This window comes from Aptenodytes patagonicus, chromosome 1 (assembly GCF_965638725.1).
Source record: "Aptenodytes patagonicus chromosome 1, bAptPat1.pri.cur, whole genome shotgun sequence".
Taxonomy (NCBI): Eukaryota; Metazoa; Chordata; class Aves; order Sphenisciformes; family Spheniscidae; genus Aptenodytes; species Aptenodytes patagonicus.
This window is the reverse complement of record NC_134949.1, coordinates 221083365-221102830: the sequence shown is the minus strand read 5'-3', so window position 1 is coordinate 221102830 and position 19466 is coordinate 221083365. Positions and strand designations below refer to the sequence as shown.

General features: G+C 39.1%; 1 protein-coding gene across 4 annotated transcripts in view; it reads left to right on the top strand.

Annotated features, from left to right (window-relative positions):
* Positions 1-19466, top strand: part of SYTL2 (synaptotagmin like 2) — a 62275-nt gene that overhangs the window by 27076 nt on the left and 15733 nt on the right. For 2 of the 4 annotated variants that reach the window (XM_076328401.1, XM_076328400.1), the window contains exon 1: positions 15035-18607. In XM_076328401.1, the coding sequence (XP_076184516.1) occupies positions 15094-18607 (3514 nt within the window). In that variant the 5' untranslated portion in view covers positions 15035-15093. The other 2 variants (XM_076328402.1, XM_076328403.1) reach the window with 2 other exon arrangements.

The following is a 19466-nucleotide window of genomic DNA, read 5'->3' as shown; positions in this document are numbered from 1 at the left end:
GGCAGCAAGCCAGGGGTGGGAGCGAGGTGCCTGACAGTCACTTCCAGCCAAAATGACGGCTGCATTGGCCATGGGTGACATCTAATGAGAGTCTAGAGTCATGACAAATCTGTGCCTCTGTCTCTGTCCTGCTCATGTTGTGTTAATCGGTTGCAGATCTGAGAGTCCAACAAGCAAGTAAGTAGGCTGACACAGCTGAGAGGCCTGGGATCCTGTCCACTTCTACAGTGATTTATTGATCTGAGCTGACTGGCAAAGGTCTCCTACCACACCCTAGTTTCAGTGGTTGAATACAAAGGGGAAAGGAGTGAGCAGTCTCTGGGGTAAAAGGATTGAATCAAACAGGGTGAGGGCATTGAATACTTGTCCTGTGACTCAGTACCTTCCCGCTAGAGAACCTCCCTGGGCATGTGTTGTCATACTGCCCTGAAGCACTAGCTGGGGTCAGAGCTCTGCTGCCCTGCAGGCTGTACTAATAGCTGAAAAGCCAGTCCCTAGCCCGAAGGAGCATCTGTTCTGAGAAGGCAAATAACACATGGGAAAGAAGGTGAAAGGGAGAAGCAATCATCTGTGTAAAAAGTTATTGCATGTCATATTTCCACTATTCCTGCTGGCTATGTTCATAAACTGGCTGAGCAATGAGGATTTGGCTCATACCTGAGTAACGTATTTGCTTGAGGACAGAGGGAAGCTACTGCTGTGTTCCTGCTCCAACTTGGAAGACCTGCAGCATATGAGAAGTGTGTATTTTGGCTCATGGAGAAGCACAGAGTTATAAGCAAGAGGGAGGGCCAAATTTAAATGGCCCAGTAATGCTATGGACTGTTGAATCGTGGCATTAAAAATGCTAATGGTGACCTCGACTCCTGGCAGCCTCAACTGTGCGTAGCTGATTCGAGACAGAGAAGTTGTTTACACACCTAGGAGGGATTGACTGTTGACACTACTTTCAAAAAGAAGTTTAGGTATTCAAATTCTAATATAGCTGATGCATTCAAATAAGCCTTTTCATTTCTGGCCGTACAAGGATGAAGGAGAGGTTGAATGATAGGTGAGAGTGGACTATCTTAGTGTGAGGGTTGGGACTGGCTCAGTGTCCTTTCTCTGCTGTGAATGGTTGTCTGTACTTGACAGTCAAATCTGCAACCTATAATAAAAGGACTGTCATCATAGCTGCTTGATTGCACTAGAAGTTCCTTCTCCTAAACACATGAGCAATATAAAACTGGTGTGAACCTCCTTGGGGTTGGACTAGATGACCTTTAAAGGTCCCTTCTAACCCAAACCATTCTATGATTCTATGATTGGCCATCAGGCTTGTGGAAGATAGCACCATCCCACAGCAATGCGGACTGTGTTTAGCCTTCAAGTCTCTGAGTAACTTGATTTGTTTTGATTTCTCCCTTGGGCTCTGTTATTAGCTTGTTTGCTGATGGAAAGGACATAAATGGAGAAGGCCAATGAAGCTTGACTTAAATTTTTTTTTTTTTTTTTTTAATTAAGTACTCTCTAAATCTATGTAGTAACTTTCCTGGTTTGCAGGTTAGTCTCCAGGCCATGTATAAGTATATGCCTAATGTGTTATATGCTTAACGAGGAAAGAAAACAACCTCTCAAATTGCACACAGCAACTCTTTATTCTGTTAAAGTGTGCTTCATGAAAGCAGGGTGACCCTAAGGCCTGAAATCAAATTATTAAAAAATTGCTTCACAGTATTTAAAATGGCTGCAGTTCATGTGATGGATACATGCAGATTAATAAACTGCACAAACTTATTTTGTTGTTTCTTCCATATGATGCTGTCTTCCTTTGTAACTCATTGTATTCATATAAGGATTTTTGTGTGACCTGTGGAAAAAATGGCACCATCTTTACCGTGCACTTTTGGAATGCATGTGTAAAAGTAGTGCCATATGAACAGCCTGAAAAGGCATCTTCTGAGCCCCAAAACAGCCATGGACTTAAGTTTGGCACAGATTTCTTACGCTGCCATGCTGGCTTATCTCAGTGTTAACCTTGGAAATCTGGCCTTTGGAGGCAAGAAGTCAAGATCTGCAGTTACTGGAGACTTTTCCAGGGCTGTCTCTGCTTGAGAGTTTATCATAGCAAAGCATGTTGGTTTTGTTTTGTTTTAAGAGTGACTTCAACTGATGCTCTGAGGGTAACAGGGCTGAGGCTCTTCCCTCTCCAGCTCATTGTCATCCTTCATAATTAAATGAGGAGAGTAACAGGTCAGAAGACGGAAATAGTGTGCTGAGACAGTGTTTAAAAAACCCCCAAACCTACAAAACACAACACACACACACACACACACCCCCACACACACCCAAACCAAAAAAATCTGACTTTTATTCTGTTCACACAGGTAAGTAGATTGTGTGTGTATCTCATTTATTCAATTTTTTTTTTTCCCCTCCCCAGGCATTTACCAGAAAAAGTCAAAGATGATGTTCAGCTAAAGAATATGAGTGGGCAGTGGTTTTATGAAGCAAAGTCAAAGAGGCACAGAGATAAGATACATGGAGCAGATATTATTAGAGCTTCCATGCGACGGAAGCCTGCCACTCTTGGTAAGCATTTTGTTTATACTTTATTTTGGAAAGACTGACTTTTACTTACCTAACCTCAGGCACAGTTGTCTGTGAAATACAAGAATAATATCGGTATCTCTACAAGCAGAAAATGATGCAAAAGAGAGATTTCCCATGTAGTTTACAGTGTAAACTTTCCTCTCCCCCAGTGCTATGTATTAAAGACAGGATTCTGTGTGATGACTGCTAACAGGAGGGACTGGCTTGTGTTCATGTGTAGGACTAAAAGCCCTCTGCACTCATGGACTACATTCCCATTTCTGTTTTTGAGGCCCTGTGAGCTACCCTGGAATGTACAAAGAATCAGAAGTTGAGGAAACTGCTCTTTAATGTGGATTTCCAAGCTTTTGGGTACTCAGTTTGAGACCTCTGAGGCTTAATTTATATTTTTATTTTTAAGGAGACCAAAGGTACTTCAAGTTGATTTGAAATGGTAGGCACTGAGCTAGTGGTTATAACTACTGAAATATATATGCTGGGAGCTCTGGCAGCTAGAACTGGCATCCTGTGTCCACATTACCTTTAAATGCACCCACCATTCCCCACATCATGGTGGGTACCCTCAAATGATCTATTAGAAATGTTTGTTAAAGCCAACTGTGTTCATTTGCCAGATAACAGTTGCAGACATTAATTTAGTAGTACAGATAGGTAGTAGTATATTGTGTGTAAATTGAGTAACGTTGACAAGCTTGATGCTCACTTTATAACAAATATTATATTCTGAAACTCTTATTTAAAAAAAAAAAATCAGAATGTGGGAAGATAATGCATTGTGTTTAACATCAGAAGTAAACACAGTGTTTTGTTTGGAGAGAAACAAAACAAAAGAGTAGAACATAAGAGCTGCTCTACTGGACCAGACCAAAAGCTTGTCTCCCCAGCACCCTGCCTCTGAGAGTGCCTGGCAGCATGTGTAGGCTCCAACGCCAGGACCAGCCTGCGGCCAATTGCACCTCAGACTTTTTTGAAATAGAGGCAATATTTCTGGATTATTTTTTTTCCCCCCATTAATTTGTTCAAGAAGTTCTTTAAAGCCATGCCTCTTCAACATTCACTATGTCCTATCGCCCCCATCCCCTATATCCCCCATCCCCTCTTAACCTCCTCTAGTTCTACTTTTGACTTAGAAGGGTAAGAGTCTTATTATTCTTACCAGATTGTACTGAACTTTGCAATCTTTATTTTTTTTGAAGTTCTATTAAGGGATTTTGCTATGTACTAGTGAAACAAGTAAGGTACTTCTCTCCAATACTGTGGATGGACTACAGCTTGCTACTTTCTATAGGTTTTGTAGCTACAATTTAGCCTTGTTTTCCTGTGTCTAATCCTGCAATGTTACACCTTCTCAATTCCTATATTTCCAGAGATGAGTTTGGATAATGGCAGTTTAGTCAGTTTGAGATTACTACGTGATCGTCTTGGTTTTTTAAGTTAACAAGAAAAGGCCTGAAACAGAAAAGAATGCAAAAAATCACAGGTGGTTAGTGCAACATGTTTGTGGTTTTGGCTGGTTTTGGACTTGAAGGTTATGAAAATCAGCTGTAAAATTCTAGCTAAATTTTACAGTAACTTATAGCTTAAAGGAAAGTACTTAAAGCCATATTACCTTAAAGGAAGGTTAATTACTCTCAATCTTATTACTTGAACAAAGGGGCATACTGGTACATTCAGAACTATGTGCAATTGCTTGGTTTTAATGACTCATTAGATGTCAAGATATTTTTTGCTTGCAGTTATGGATAGTAAAAGTGAGAACAAAAATCTTGCTTATTTTTGCACACTAAGAAATTCTTCATTTCTAAACTGTTGGAGAAGTGCGAAAAGCAGTAGAGGAAATAATGTAAACTAATGTTTTGACTCTGAAAGGGGTTATCGGAATAGGATTCTGTCCCACCCCAGAAAGAAATGCAAATGTATTTGCATTTGCTGAATGAGGTTGGGCTTTTTGTTTGTTTGGGGTTTTTTATACTTACCTTCTTAACTTCTTGTGGTAATTCTATCCATAAAGGATTAGCCAGCTGCTTAAATGAGTTATGACCAACTCCTAGTTTACTGCTGTAAGAAGGGAATAATTGACTTGATTAACTGAACTTCAACATATTTGCAGTTTCCTATGGTTTAATTGTTTTTGTTTCCTCAGGACACTGAGGTTGAATTTTTGATGTTTACCTAGCTGCAAGAACTGCAGGATCAGTCTTTACTGGGGTTGTTGTAGAGAACTCCATTTAGGATCACTTTAAGGTCTAAAGCAGATGTACCTAGAGTAGTGGAGTGAAGTACTCAGAGCAGTATGTGACATTTCTAGTAGCATTAAAAACAATTATTCTTTAGAAGGCACCAGATCTGCTTCTGTACACAATTCAAGCATAGAGGACTTCTGAAATAGCTGTAGGACTGAATGCAAATACTTGTATTTGCTTCTTAAGAAATCCTGTATGAACATATGGGAGACAACAATATTCTTGTTTCATGTTTTAGCTGAAGTGAGTCAGAACAAATCAAACAAAGCAAAGAACAGCTGGGTAAGCAATGTTAATAAAGAAGTCTTTGTGCCACCAGAACTATATGGCATTGTGGAACATCAAGAAGAAGAACAACAACTGAAATCTAGTTCAAGGTAAGCTGTCTGTTTAATCACACTTCGTATGTGTATATATTGGGACTGGTGAAACTTGTGAGCTGTAAGTTCCATCCGAAATATTGTACTTGCCTCTTCCTTCAAAGATGATCAAAAGTCTCCTCAGAATTGCCCAAGGAATTGGTGCATGTGAAAGGTTGACAAATCAGTCATGCATTGTTAATTGTTCTGCATTCAAATGCAGAACAATCTTCGGCTTACCTCTTCAGGGAAAAAGTTGTCAATGGTGTATAGAATGGTCTCACACATGTTCTCATGCCACAACTTAGTCTGGCTCCCAGAAGTGAGACCAGGATTTTCTGGTTAGAATGGCTGGCCATGATCAGTCCTCTGCAGTTAGTAATAGGGGGACAATAACCTCTGCCTCTCTTCATTCAGTCACTTAATGAGACCAGACTATTGATTCAGCCTGAATTTTAAGCTTGGATCATATGAAGAATCAGAGACTGAGAAATTGCACTTTAGAATTTTCCAGATTTTTGGGTGCACAGTTTAAGACCTCTGAGACTTTTTAAGGAGACCAAACGTATTTCAGGTGGAAAGAACCAGAATCTTTGGATACTTGCAGAAAATAAGTCAGATTCTACCAAGAAAAATAAATGTCTTTCTGGAAGGGAGAGGCTTCCATTCAGAGTAAGGCAAGACAGTCAGCTTGGATATGCCTGAATGGCTACAGTTGTTGCAGGAAAGCTGGATGAGTAGTAGTGTCTGAACTACAGAGTGATTTCATAAAAAAATCCTCTATCTCAAGCCTGTAAGCATCATAAACAGCTCCATTTTGCTCTGAAATATCCTGAGTTGATTTCCAAGACACAGACATGTCTTCTCTTTAAAATACCTACATGTATTCATTGGCTGTGTGAAAAGCTTTCTAAAAGCCTGCATTTGAAAAAGAAAGTGCTGATCTCTTAGCTAGGGTGACAACAGGTAGAAATGAAATGTCTTTAAATGGCCAGATTCCTCAACACCATTGAGGAAACAAGAATGAGGGTGTAACAGCGATAGCTATTGTTTGTGCTTTCAGTGAACAGAGTGAGGTAAGAGCCAGAGTTACTTCTTAGGATGACTGTTTTACTGCTGGTTCTGCCATTGATCAGCTCTATAACCTTTCACTTTCTTGTCTGTCTTAAGTCCTTCTCTGTACGTCATCTGTTTTTTCTTTGCAGCAAGGCTTGTCTCCTACTATGCATTTGTACAGTATCTAGTAGCAGTTGAATCTTTCACTTTCGTGGTCTGCAAACTGGGCGCGCACGTTCACGATGAATGGCACCAAAGGTTGGTGTGAGTCTTAACAACTCTGGCTTGCATTACTGGTCTTTCTTATCCTTTACGTATCATTATCAATGAACTCAGAGGTATTTGTCTTACCCACATCTGAAATTGTGCTGAAAAAGGTCAGATAAACTGCTTTGTTATAGACTTCCCAAAAAATGAAGTTGTACAGTAAGGATGATAAAGTTGCTTATCACAAGAAAGAGCTTAGCTCCCCCCACCCAAGTTGGCTGATAATGCTGACAGAGTTAGTTGTTACTGAATGTAGTTTTTTACAGGTGGCTTTTACCTTCAGGAGATTGTTATGGAGTTATTTCTTTATGGACAGCACAAGACATGCTGCTGTCTAGTATATTTTTTAGAATATTTTGCATGTCATCTTGCACATCAGGAAAAGGTGATGATACTTTAAACGAAGTACAGCCTTATAATGTTATTCTTACCATTACAGCTCCACAACTTGTGTGTGATTGGTAGAGAGTAATACATCTCATAGACTGCCAGGGCAGCCTCTTCAAAAATATATAACATAATGAGGTTTAAGAACATGTAAACAATTGTTTGGAATATGACCAACTTGATAGTGGTCTTTAACTTGAGGTGATTTGATGACTTACTTCAGGTCACAGCCATGTGAAGCTTGATAATTATTGTCCAGGACCCTCTCCTGCCCTTTGCTCCAAATTGTGCCAGAAATTAATCAGCCTGTATGCCTTGTTCATGTGTGCTCATACTCTCACCAATAGCTCAAGATCTTCCCTCTAAAGCAAGCTCACACAGTCCAGGATTTATGAGACAGTTGGAGGTGAACCTTAGGAAGTGATCTATAATATGTGGGCTGGATGCTTACTTGCATTTACTTTTGCATAAATACTTGATTAGATGTCTCATTATTTGCTTCTGAAATGTCAAAAGCTGAAGCAAGGAAACATGGCAGGACTATGTGCAATTAATTGCTTATGATTTCAGTATGGGCTTATTTCACTACGATTGAGATTAGTCAACACAACATTGCATGTGGGAAATTGCAGGAGGCACCATATGTTTTTAAAATGCTCCTTTCTGTTCTCTTGATACTGGACTTTGAAAGAAACTGGTCCGACATGGCTGTGGGCCTGTCTCTGATGGTAGCAGCTGATCATGAATTGAGGGGAAACAATGCTGGGAAAGCAATAACCCCACCAGTTGGGGTGGGAAGGGAAAGCCTAGACATGACAAACATTAATTTGACTGTTAAGATAGCAGAGCCACAAGGAATTAATTGACTCTTCCTCTTGCAATGCAATAGTCTCAACATGGCTAGAACTAAGAGGATGAAACAGTATCATTCTGGAGCTTGGGATTGCATAAAGTGAGTTCACAACTTCTGGTGTCCAAATGCTACACGTGGTTCAAGCACTTGGACTTTTAAAACGTTTTAAAGTGCTACTTTAAGGGTAGGTCTATGGGAGTTGTGGGGTTTAGGGTTTTGTGGGTTTTTTTTCCTCTTCTTCCTCTAAGAGTGGGCTTCAGGCCAGCACTGGCTTGCAGGCTTTGCCTAAACTGAACAACTGCTAACCTGAGGATTGGGACCAGAAGGTATGTGATAACAAATTACCCAGACTTTTTTTTGTTCTGGATCCTATTCTTAAACCAAAGCAATTCTTACTGAACGTGAAGAAAGTTCAGTTCTGGCAGATCTGTTTGTAAACTGCTGAGAGTCAAATCCAGCCCTGGGGCCAGTTCAACTGCTGTTGAGTCGGGGTGCTGCTATATTAGGTGGAACAGAAATCAGCCCACAACTATATTCTTAAAATTAGCATAGTGATCTTCATCCCCACACCCCAAGTATCTAAATTCAGTAATGAAGCTATGAACGATTTTTTTCTTGGGCATAATATCACTGTGGTACTTTTCTTGCATACTGGAACCTTTACAGGCCAGGTGTGTGAAGTGTCTTTGAAGGTGTAACCTTGCATAGAATGAGTTTTCATAGGGTGAGTCAGACTGTCAATATTACCTCTGTTCAGTGACACCTTCTGTCTATATGCTGAATCTCAAAAAAGCGCAATATTAAATGGGCTTTATCTTTCAAGTTAGGTTTGTAGGTTGTTTTCTTCCCTAGGCTAGAAAATATTCTCAGCTTACACTGAACAGCTGACAAGCGTGGGTCCTAGAGTTCTGTAAGGTGAAAATTTGGACAAAAGCCCTAATTCTTAAAATCCGTCTAACTCTTCTGGAATAATAGGGGTGCTGGGATACCTAGATAAGGACATTTTTGTGGGGTACTGTTAGGTTGCACTAGCTTTACTTGCACCAGATTCTTCACCCTTCAGGATGAGCCCAGGAAAGCTTATTTGTTTGAATGGGAGGCCATTTCTGAGTAGACTGTATTGACAACACCTGCAAATCTATAACCCCCTTCTCCAGCTTTGCTCCTGCCTTGGCCCTGCTGCCTCTTGGTTTCTGTCCAGTCTGTGTGGAGTTTGGGCCTTTGCTGTGGTTCTCAGTACTTTGTTTTGCTGAATTGCAGTGCAGGAATTTTTTAATCTGGGTGTATTTATCAGCTTGGCTTCATACACTCTCTCTTAGATTAACCTTGTGAATGCAGCATATCTGGGAACTGTTTGTTCAGTTTTCCCATCTGTATAGGTTGAAGGTAAACTCATATTTTCAGACCCTTTGTCGTGAAACTTAGTTATAGGGTCCTGGGTGTGGTTTTTTCTCTACTTTGTTTTCTTTAGAGCAGGGTTTTCAGTATGTAATGCCAAATTAACAACTCTTTAATTACTCTATAGTAAGTCTGAAGTAGCATTGCACTAAAATATTGTGGGATTGTGTGTGTGTTCAATGAGACTTAGTTATCTCCTCACCTGTAAAAACTGCAGACTGAAGAATGTCTTATCGGTTTCTTGCAGCCCAGGGTACATAACAGTATTTTCCTTGTTTAAAATGAGGGAAGGGTTGAAGCATTAATGACCTAGACCTTAAAAAAAAAAAAAAAAAAAAAAAAAAAAATCAAACATGTTTGTCCTGTTGGGTAGTAAATGTTGTAGATGAGATACAAAGTGCAGGAGCACACAAGTGCTCATAAAAACAAAAACACAGACTCAAGTGCTTATAAATATAAAAGCAAGAGCACAAACTCCAGTTCAGCAGAACAAAGTTTCTATAAATATATTTATTTTCAGACTTTAAAAAAAGAAAGTATTAGAACTAAGGTTAAAAACTGTAATGTGGAATGATGTTTTTTGAAAATAAATTAAAAGTTGCAATATTGAGCTCTTTGAGAACTAGAAATTTTTTTTCTTATTTAGGATCAGAGAAAAATAAAAAGAACAATAATAATCTGTTATACCTGGTGTATACATATAAGAGGCTGCTGCAGTTAGTGTTGAAATATAAGAACAGTTTATTTTTTTCACCCATGAGATAGTTTCCATTACAAGATCAGCTCATACCTTAGGTTTGTATCACTGTGCATGGTGGTATATTTCTTAAAGGTAGTGTTGAACCAAAAGAGCAAGGAAGAGATACAGAAGTTTATAGCTCAGATTACAACTGGTATTTTTTTCCTAGCTTTATGTTCAGGCTGCTCATTACGGTGTCATCTCATCTTCTTCATAACGATGTTTTTCCATTTGTAAAATGGGAGTGATGTCATTTCTCATACACACTTAGCAGTCCAGAGGCAGGCAGCCTTTCAAGGCTTTTCTAAACTTCAAGGTTAACTGTACTGCACCCTGGAGAAGATGGGAAAGTTGTTCTCTCCTCAGCAGGGCAGACTGTTGCCAGCTACCTGATTGGAGAGATCTTTGTCCATGTGAGGAGGCAGCTCCTGTTTGAACCTGGAACTTGATGGCAGCTGGGAGCTGTTTTCTTGTCCTGAGATACCACATCTGCCCTCAAAAGCATTGTCTCATGGCTCTGCTACTTACCAATCAATATCTAAAAGCCTTTTCACCCATGCCAAAGATCGTTGACCAAAGAAATATTCAGTATCGGAATCTCCTTGTACATCTATATTGGAAAAAACTGTAGGAGTTGCTTTCCTGCCTAGCCTGAGATCATATTTCCTACTTGGAGAATATTCATTTTCCCTGCCTTGTACTGTTTTCCCCATCCCCAAAATCATAAGCATGTAAGTTGGTTAATGCCAGCATTTTCTATATAAAGTTAAGATACTGAATGTGGTTGTTATATGAAGACCGTATTTCAATCCACATCTCACTTCCATCTTCAGAAAACAAATGCTTTTTCATATCTGAGATTTTTAGATAAACTCAAATTATAAAAATCTGATTGTTTTGGAAAAAAACCCCTTGCATGATTCTGCAAATAGATGAAATATTTATTGATATAATGTAGGAGCTGTCTCTTCTAGCTGTTTTAATTTCTCCTTATTTGGGCTATACTTAGTCAGGATCACAGGTAATAACTTACTTCACTTATGCTATCAAACTACAGATTTTATAGATCTTAATTCAAAGAATAGCTTATAAGCTGTACCTCTGAGGGGATGTGTTGTCGTCTGCGGCATGTCGCATCTTTGCTATAGTGGTGATGAGGTTCCTCTGATTTTTCTGACTTGGACACTTTGCAAAACTCCATTTTTATCAGAGTTTGGCACTTTCCTCCTCTTCGATTTCAGCCCTAGAAATATAAATGTAGGACAAGGATGGAGACAGCAACACTGATATTGTTTGGAGAGTGGCTATATTTACATAAAGCTTGCTCAAAAATCTAAAAGATGTAAAAAATATGGTTTATGTCATGCCAAGTAGTTGTATTGAATTCTTAAACAAGCAAAGAAATTTTTGCAAGGAAACAAAGCAGTGAGAATATCCCCTTGCTATGGAAAGGAGAAGGTTTGCTTCTAAATCTGATGAGAACAGGCCAAATAGAAAACTTTAGGTGCCAAGAGGTTATATTTGAGTATGTATAAACAAATCTCTGATTTACTTCTTGAAAAAGGCTTAAAGTAATGTCCTGTTTGCTGAAGTTGTTATATGCTTTTTCTTTGCAGCTCTAAAACAATAACCTCTGTGTTAGACAAACCAGAGGAAAGACCTATGAAGGCAGCAATCTCACCAGTAAAGGTATGATTGGTATTAAATATAGCAGAAGCTATCTTTTACATTTTGTGTGTTTCTTTGCTTCAGTGATAAAGATAATTAAAGATTTGAGGAAGAAAGAAAAGTTGGGAAAAAATGAGTGTTTTTTGGTTTGGAGCGAGATAATGGAAAACACTATAAGTTCAGTGCTAAAGTGCTGTTACAGCTATAATCAGTGGCTGTCTGTGCTTGACATTGTTTCCAGTCTCTTCAGCCACTGAAAAGAATTGTCTTGCTGTGTTCCAGTATCTCTAAAGTCACAGAAGTAGAGATAAAATTATTTAACTTGCAACAATTTGGGATTTTCAAGTGTCTAAGTGGTGGCTTATCTCTGTTGTTTGTGACTTCAGAAAGAACAGGATGAGGCTATCACTAGCACTTCTGATAGTTCCCTGGTTCATATTGTTTAGTTTTTTTGTCATGTATCCAATTTGAGGCATGCTTTCAGATTCTTTGCTGACAGAGTAGTGAGACAGAAGAAATCACTGCACTTTCATTTATTTTGTCAAGACTGTACTGATAGAACAGTTTGACTGTGATTATAATGTTAATTCCTCTTTTTAGCAAAGGAGAAATCCATTTAATTCCACTGCATCAGGTGATAACGTGAACAGTGGGGAATCAGAAAACAGACCAGCCACTCTACCTCAGCTATCAAAGAAGGGTAAATATACTTATTTAGCACATGACTGTGAATTTCTTGATGGTTTATGTGGAAATTATTTTTACTTTCATTGCTTCTTTTTGTAAGATATCAAAACCTGTTTTATCTTAACTACTTGGAGTTATCAACTAGTTCATTTCAAACCCCATGTAAAATGTGAATATACTCAGGAAATGGCTGTTTACATGAGTAAAAGGGTTTTGCTTCCTTTCTTTCACTCACAGTTCTAGTCAGTATTAAGCACTTCATCTGAGAGGGCTGTTTGTCCTGAATTGCTGTTAAGAGAACAGAGAAATTTCCTTGAATTTGGCATAGCTGTCTTTATGACCTTCCAGTCATTGCTGCTATTGGCTCAACAGAAGAAGCTGAACTCTTTGATCTTTATTTTTTTCCTTTGTTTTCTCAGTCCTATTTATTTTCGAATACTCCCTTTCCTGCAGTATTCTCTGCAAGCAAGTAGATGAGTGGTGATATATCACAGTACAGGCATTTGAAGTTGTAATTTACAGGCTCATATGTGGAAATTACTCTCTTGTCTGTTATGAAGCTTACCAACAGGAAAAAGGAAGACTTGGACATTAGGAATAAAAAAAATGTCATCTCCCTACTGGGGGATCACTTCTGCATTTTACCTTGTTCCATATGAATGTGGGAATAGCCTGTTTCCACTTCCATAGGTTGCTGCTTATGTTCTGAACCTGAAAAGGTGTAAGCATATTCAAAAGCTGTCCTTCCCTGCAAAGTTTGTCCCTTGCAGGAATGACACTGAGCAAAAATTTGGTGTGCTCTCTATCTTTGGAATCATCAAATAGTAAATATTTCTAGAATAAGAAACAACTGCAGGATTTTAATCTGTTAAAACTTCCTGTTACATACAAATGAAATCAACACCTATGTTGAATTTCCTCCTGTGTTTTACTGCAGGTGTTTTTAATAAACCAATATAATCACTGCATTCTAGATCTGCACTGTCATACCCCTCTGTTTATGCAGATGAATATTATGTAAACTCATGATTTCTTCTCTATATGTGTCTTACAGAACTTCTGTCACTCTCAGAAGAGAGCCAGTCTAAACCAAACTTACAAAATGATGAAACAGAGAAACATAAGAAGCCTTCTGTAGAACCTACTGATGAATCGCAGAAGGGACTAGTTAAACGTCCTGTCCCAAAAGCTAGAAAATTAATTCACAAAGCAACAGATCCTGTGTTGCAAAGAGAAGACTTTGTTCCAAAACCAGCCAAACGGACTGAGAGGATGAATGGCATTGGTATACCACCCAGGGGCATTCTGAAGCGCAGTTCAAGTTCAAGTTCCACTGACTCAGAAGTTCGTGTTAGTCAGATGTTAGATGTTCAGAAAAAGAATGCTCTTCCTACTGCAACTATTTTTGAAGGAGAAGCTGAGAAGAACTCTCTTATGGAAGAAGTGGAAGACTCCACACAAATTTCATTGGAAAAACTAAAACAAGTGAGGTTCTCATCTAGCACAGGTAGAGGAGAACCTCTGCAAAGCCCACAGCTACACCATGGTAGAGAAAAAGGAGAGTTTGATTTGTTAGAATCTGATGAAATAAAGAGTAGTGGAAATGATGCTATTAGATCAGATTCATTTGGGAATAAGCAAATTTCTGCTGTAAAGCCTTTGGGAACCTATTCATCAGCTTTACAAGTAAAAACAATAGATGGCTTACAAGATGATACATCGGCATCCGGTCCTTGTGACACTAATAGGTCAGTCTTCCTGGTTAATGAAGCCTTGCAGACAAAGACAGTTACTCCTAAGAAACTTGAAACTCCACAGAAGACCTCCAGCAATATCCTGCCAAATAGCAATAATGAACTGAGTGTTGATGAGACACGTGAATATAAAGCCAACCAGTTCTTGAGCCATGAATCAGTGTCACACAAAAACTCTACCGGTAAGAGACTAATACAAGTGAAGAACAGAATGCAATAGCATATAGCACGTATTCATTAATGAATAAATCACTTGTATCTAAGAATTAACAACTAGGAAATGGAAATAGTAGGAATGTGCTACGTACTGCAGAATTAAATTCTAAATCACTTTTTTTTGTATTTTAATGCTTTAATGTAGCCAATATTTTTTTAGATTATATTCTATTGGGTATTCTTAAGAATTAACAATCAGATCAGAGCCTGGATAGGCACCTTTATTGAGGATGATGAAGGTGAAGTGATGGCATTTGGATTAAATTCCTGCCATAAGGCCTGGTAGATCTGTTTGTTTGCATGGGAACAGAAGAATTTTTGGTGTACTGCTGTCAACTGTCCTTGATACTAATCCAATTGTGATTTGGGGATTTGCTCATGGGACTAAACACAAATATGCTGGGTTGTGCCCCGCCCCTGCCCAGCCCCTCCTTCGATGTAGCCATTTCCTTTAGAATGGAGATAACCAATCTTACCTGCTCGCACCCTCAAGAGTAATATGATTAATCTTCCAGTAGGATATCTCAGTGCAGGAGTTTATTTTTCACTCTATTGCCTGCAGTATGGTTCTCTCCAAAAACAGAAGGACAGAGAACTCTCTTCTCTGCTAACAGTTTAAAAAAACCAAACAAAACCCCCCCAAAAAACTTGAGAGATTTTTCAAAATAGATTGAACATTTGTAGAGTCCTGTGTCTGATTCCTAACTCTGATAAGTTTGTTTACATCGTAGACGCACATCATCTTTCTGCTAAGACAGAAGCACATGAGGTGTCAAATACCAATTCTGCAAGTCTTCAACAAGGTAAGCCTGATCCTGTTGAGGAGCGAGATGCTAAAACCACTTTCAAGCCTGACAAACATGCTGATGAACTCATGAAAGTGGCCGATGAATCTGTATCAAAAGTTTTAGATTGGTTTAAAAGAAGTTCTGGTTCTGAAGATAGGAAACGTGTATCAGCTAGTTCCCAAGGCAGGGAACCCAAAGAGGAAGCGGACATCTCAACCAGAACAGCAGTTCTTCCTGCAGAACACAGTGGGCCTAGCATGGATGGAAAAACGGAAATTAGAGAAGAGTTACCGTTTAGAAAGATTAAACAACGGAACAGTATTTCACCTACATCATTTATTTCAAAAGATACACAGCTGTTAAAAGAGAGGATGAAACCTAAGAAAGGGGAAAAGAATGAAGAGCAAAATGACAAATTGCTAACTGAATTTGACTGTACAAGAGTTGAAGAAAAAGAACGTGGTCAAGAAATCAAGCAACAAAATCAAAAATCAAATCTCTTGGAACATCAAGAACACAAGCTACCAGCTCAGAAATGTGAATCGGAGAAGGCAATACAAGAAAAAAGAAAAATAAGGAAGATCAGGGTATTCTGGGAAAGGGATAAAACTATCCCTAGTCATGGAGAGAAAGAAGTTAGTATCAATACTGATGCATCAGGTGGCAGTGCATTGAAAGGTCTCAGAGAAAGTGATAAAATAAAACCAACTGTGGTATACCCACCTAATGGATTGGATGATCACAGCAAGAATATGTTAAGAAGTGCTGAACTAAGTTGTACAAGCCAGGCTTCAAGAAATGAATATCAAAACTCAAAAGAGTTTGGACTGGGCCATGCAGTTGAAAAGCCAGAAAGAACACTTCCATCTGATGGTGAAGTTCATGACTATACAGAATCGCCAAAAGCCAGTAACTTGCAGCCAAGTGTTGGTGCCACTTCAGCTTCCCCAGAAAGCAAAGACAAAGATGAGAAAGAAACACTTAAAGGAGAAGTTGCTGCTTGTTCCCAACAGAAGCCCAGCTTCCAGGTTTTGTCTTTAAAAGAAAAAATGAATGAAAAGTCCAAGAATCAAAATTCAGATCCTTTACAATTCCAGAGTTTGAGAAAATTCTGGGATAACAGAGTTAAATTACAGAGTAGCATTGATAGGGGGCATGTTTTTTTGAGAAATAATGGTAGTTCAATAACCTATCAAAGAAAATCAGAGGAAGATAAAGGCAGAAATAATGTGAGCAAGCAAGAGTTAATTCAACAACAAACCCAAACATCTGAGAGAGAAAAACCACAGAAACTAGGTTCTGTGGCATGTGAACTCCCTCTAGGATCTCCTACCCTGAAAGGTCTGAATGTGACACACACAAAAAATACAGACTCTGTCCAGCTGGACAGAAAACCAGTTATCTCAAAACTCCAGGGAAAGATGAGTCTTCCAGAGCAAGAAGCTAAAGAACGTGTAGAAAAAAGTGATGTTTCATCAAAAGAACATCATGCTTCCTTGCAGTTGCTCCAATCACCTGGTGATAAAGATGCTTTAAAGGATACAGCAGTAGATGACTGGCTATGTTTACCTATAGAAAAAGTGGAGAACAAGACTACTCCATTAAGTATCAATCTTTTTAAAGAGGAAGCTGAGCTTAATGTATTTAAATTAGGCCTAAAGAGGTTAGAAAAGGAAGCCTCTGAGATGTCATCTAGCTTGAACCTGAAAGAAGAGATTTTGAAAGGGACAACTTTTCACTCAAATCAGTGCAAGGTCTTTGAAAAAACAGTAGAACAGAGCCATGACATTTCTCCTGCTGATCAAAAAGAAGAAATTGGCAAAAGCACAGGAAAAGTGAATGTGCCATCCACAGATGAGCATGAAAACAAAAAAAGCCTCAGGAAACTGTTTAGGGAATTTGAACCTTTCTGTCTACGACATCAGGCAGCAGACAAGGATGATACTCTTGAGAGTTCTCATAAGGCTCAAGCTGGTTTGCAGAACCTGCTCAGAGAAACCTTTGCATTTCAACCTTCTGAATATAGAACGGTGGGAATGAAAACATCCAATGACATGAATAGTATATCACTAACTAATTGTAGTGTAGAATCAACATGCCAAGAAGATACAGGTCAGCCTGAAGAGGTCAATGAGACCACAGAAAAGTCTGTTGCCCCATCCAAGGTCAGTGGCTTGAGTTCTGCTTTAGAGAAGCTGCTGAAGGAGGCCTCTGAAACACCACCTCCTAAACCAAAACGTGCCGACCGCACAGTATGGGGGACTGCTGACGTGGAAGTTAAAAGCACGACCTATGAGCATGATGGAGAGTTGCCGCAGGAAATCAGTGAGACCATAGAAAAGTCTGTTGCCCCATCCAAGGTCAGTGGCTTGAGTTCTGCTCTAGAGAAGCTGCTGAAGGAGGCCTCTGAAACACCACCTCCTAAACCAAAACGTGCTGACTGCACAGTATGGGGGACTGCTGACGTGGAAGTTAAAAGCACGACCTATGAGCATGATGGAGAGTTGCCGCAGGAAATCAGTGAGACCATAGAAAAGTCTGTTGCCCCATCCAAGGTCAGTGGCTTGAGTTCTGCTCTAGAGAAGCTGCTGAAGGAGGCCTCTGAAACACCACCTCCTAAACCAAAACGTGCCGACTGCACAGTATGGAGGACTGCTGACGTGGAAGTTAAAAGCACGACCTATGAGCATGATGGAGAGTTGCCGCAGGAAATCAGTGAGACCATAGAAAGATCTGCACTGTCCAAGGCTGAATATGGAGTATTTGATGTTAATTTGCAAAAGCTACTGAAAGAGGTGTCTGAAACACCAGCTTCTGTGCTGGAAAATATGGATAAGAAAATGCAAGGTAAAATACAGACTAGTCAAAGTATGAATGCTTCACATCAACGAGAGAGAGATCATCCTCAAGAAATACAAGAAACAATAGAAAAAACTTCTGTTTCAAATATTGCAAAATTCAGTGAATTCAGTTGCTCTTTAGAAAAACTTCTTCAAGAAGCATCTGAAGTTTCATGTCCAATATCCAAAGAGTTACATAAACAAGAAAAGTTTGGGGATCATATGTTTCCATCACAAAAAGAGACTCTATTCATGACAATGTCACAGCCACATAATGCTTTAAGTAGCTATCATACACAGATGAAGATAGCTATGAAAGGGGGAGCTCCAGAACAAAATATCAAAGCTTCAGTAAATGATCTTGCAGTAAGTGAAATTGAAGCTTCTGATCTTCCTAAAAGAAATGGAGCTATTAATAAAATAGAAGAGAGAAATATGGCTCCAGTTGATTCTCCTCCCTTAGAAAAAGACACCAATATGATTGCAATCAAGCCATTCAAGATAAACGAAAAAGGAAGGAGAGACGAAAGCACATCCTTGGATGCCTCTGAAAAGAATTCAGAATCTAAAGCACTGTCAAAATTCAGAAGAGCAAGCACGCCACTCAAAGATGAGAGCAACTGCCCCCAGCCAGAAGGAGCTCAGCTCTGCCTAATGCCTCAGCATGAGGATAATGATGAAGAAGGGGACAGCTCAAATTTGGGATCCAAATTTTCAGATGAAAACTCTGATTCCCACTCTGGAACCGGAAGTTCAACTCGTGAGCCGATTGATTTCTAAAATTCATGGTGCTGGGTTGTTAAACATGGCTACAATTTTTTCTTGTAGCCGACTTGTAATATGTTAACCGAAAGTCTGTGATACTTATTTCTTAATTGAATGCTTTGGATATTTGGGAAGGATGGGAAGAAGTAATTAAGTCCTTTAATTGGAAAGTGTTTGACAAACACGTGCTACATTTGGGTAAGCCTTTTTAGTAAGGGGAGTTTAGCAGCATGAATCAATCACATCAGTCTTCATGATTTACCCTTTTCTTCCTCCCTGTGACATTGTCTTCAAATTAATAACATTGTAACACTCAAAATCTGGTATTTCTTTTAAATATACTGGATTAAAAGAGGAAAAAAAAAGCAGTGGCTGACTGAGTTCATTCTTTAGTTTGACCAGCTAGTCTTCAAAGGTAAATACTTATCAGTGGAATGGCTGGATATAAAGACAATACCAATACTCTGTGCTATTTCATTTAGTATTGCTGCCTGTTGCACTAGAAAGTGGCCATATAAATGAAGTGTAAGGCCTGGTTGGTTGCCTGATGGGGAAGAGAGCGAGGTAGGGAGAGGAGAGAGGGTCTTAAAGGTTTCTGAAGGAGCGAGGTCTGTCTTGATTCTGCCCTTGGAGACAATTGCATAATTTCAGGGATCCAAATATCTCCACAGCTAGGTTTTTTTGTGGTTGTTACTCAAGTATTGAAACAAAATTACTTTCTATGGGGAGTAAATGTAATGGACAAATTTACACAGAGGGAAAAACTAAAGCTATTAAATTTTTTGTGCTGATTCATAACAAGATGGTTACAAAATGGCTAAAGTCTGAGTTTATCCTATATTGTTCTTATAGAC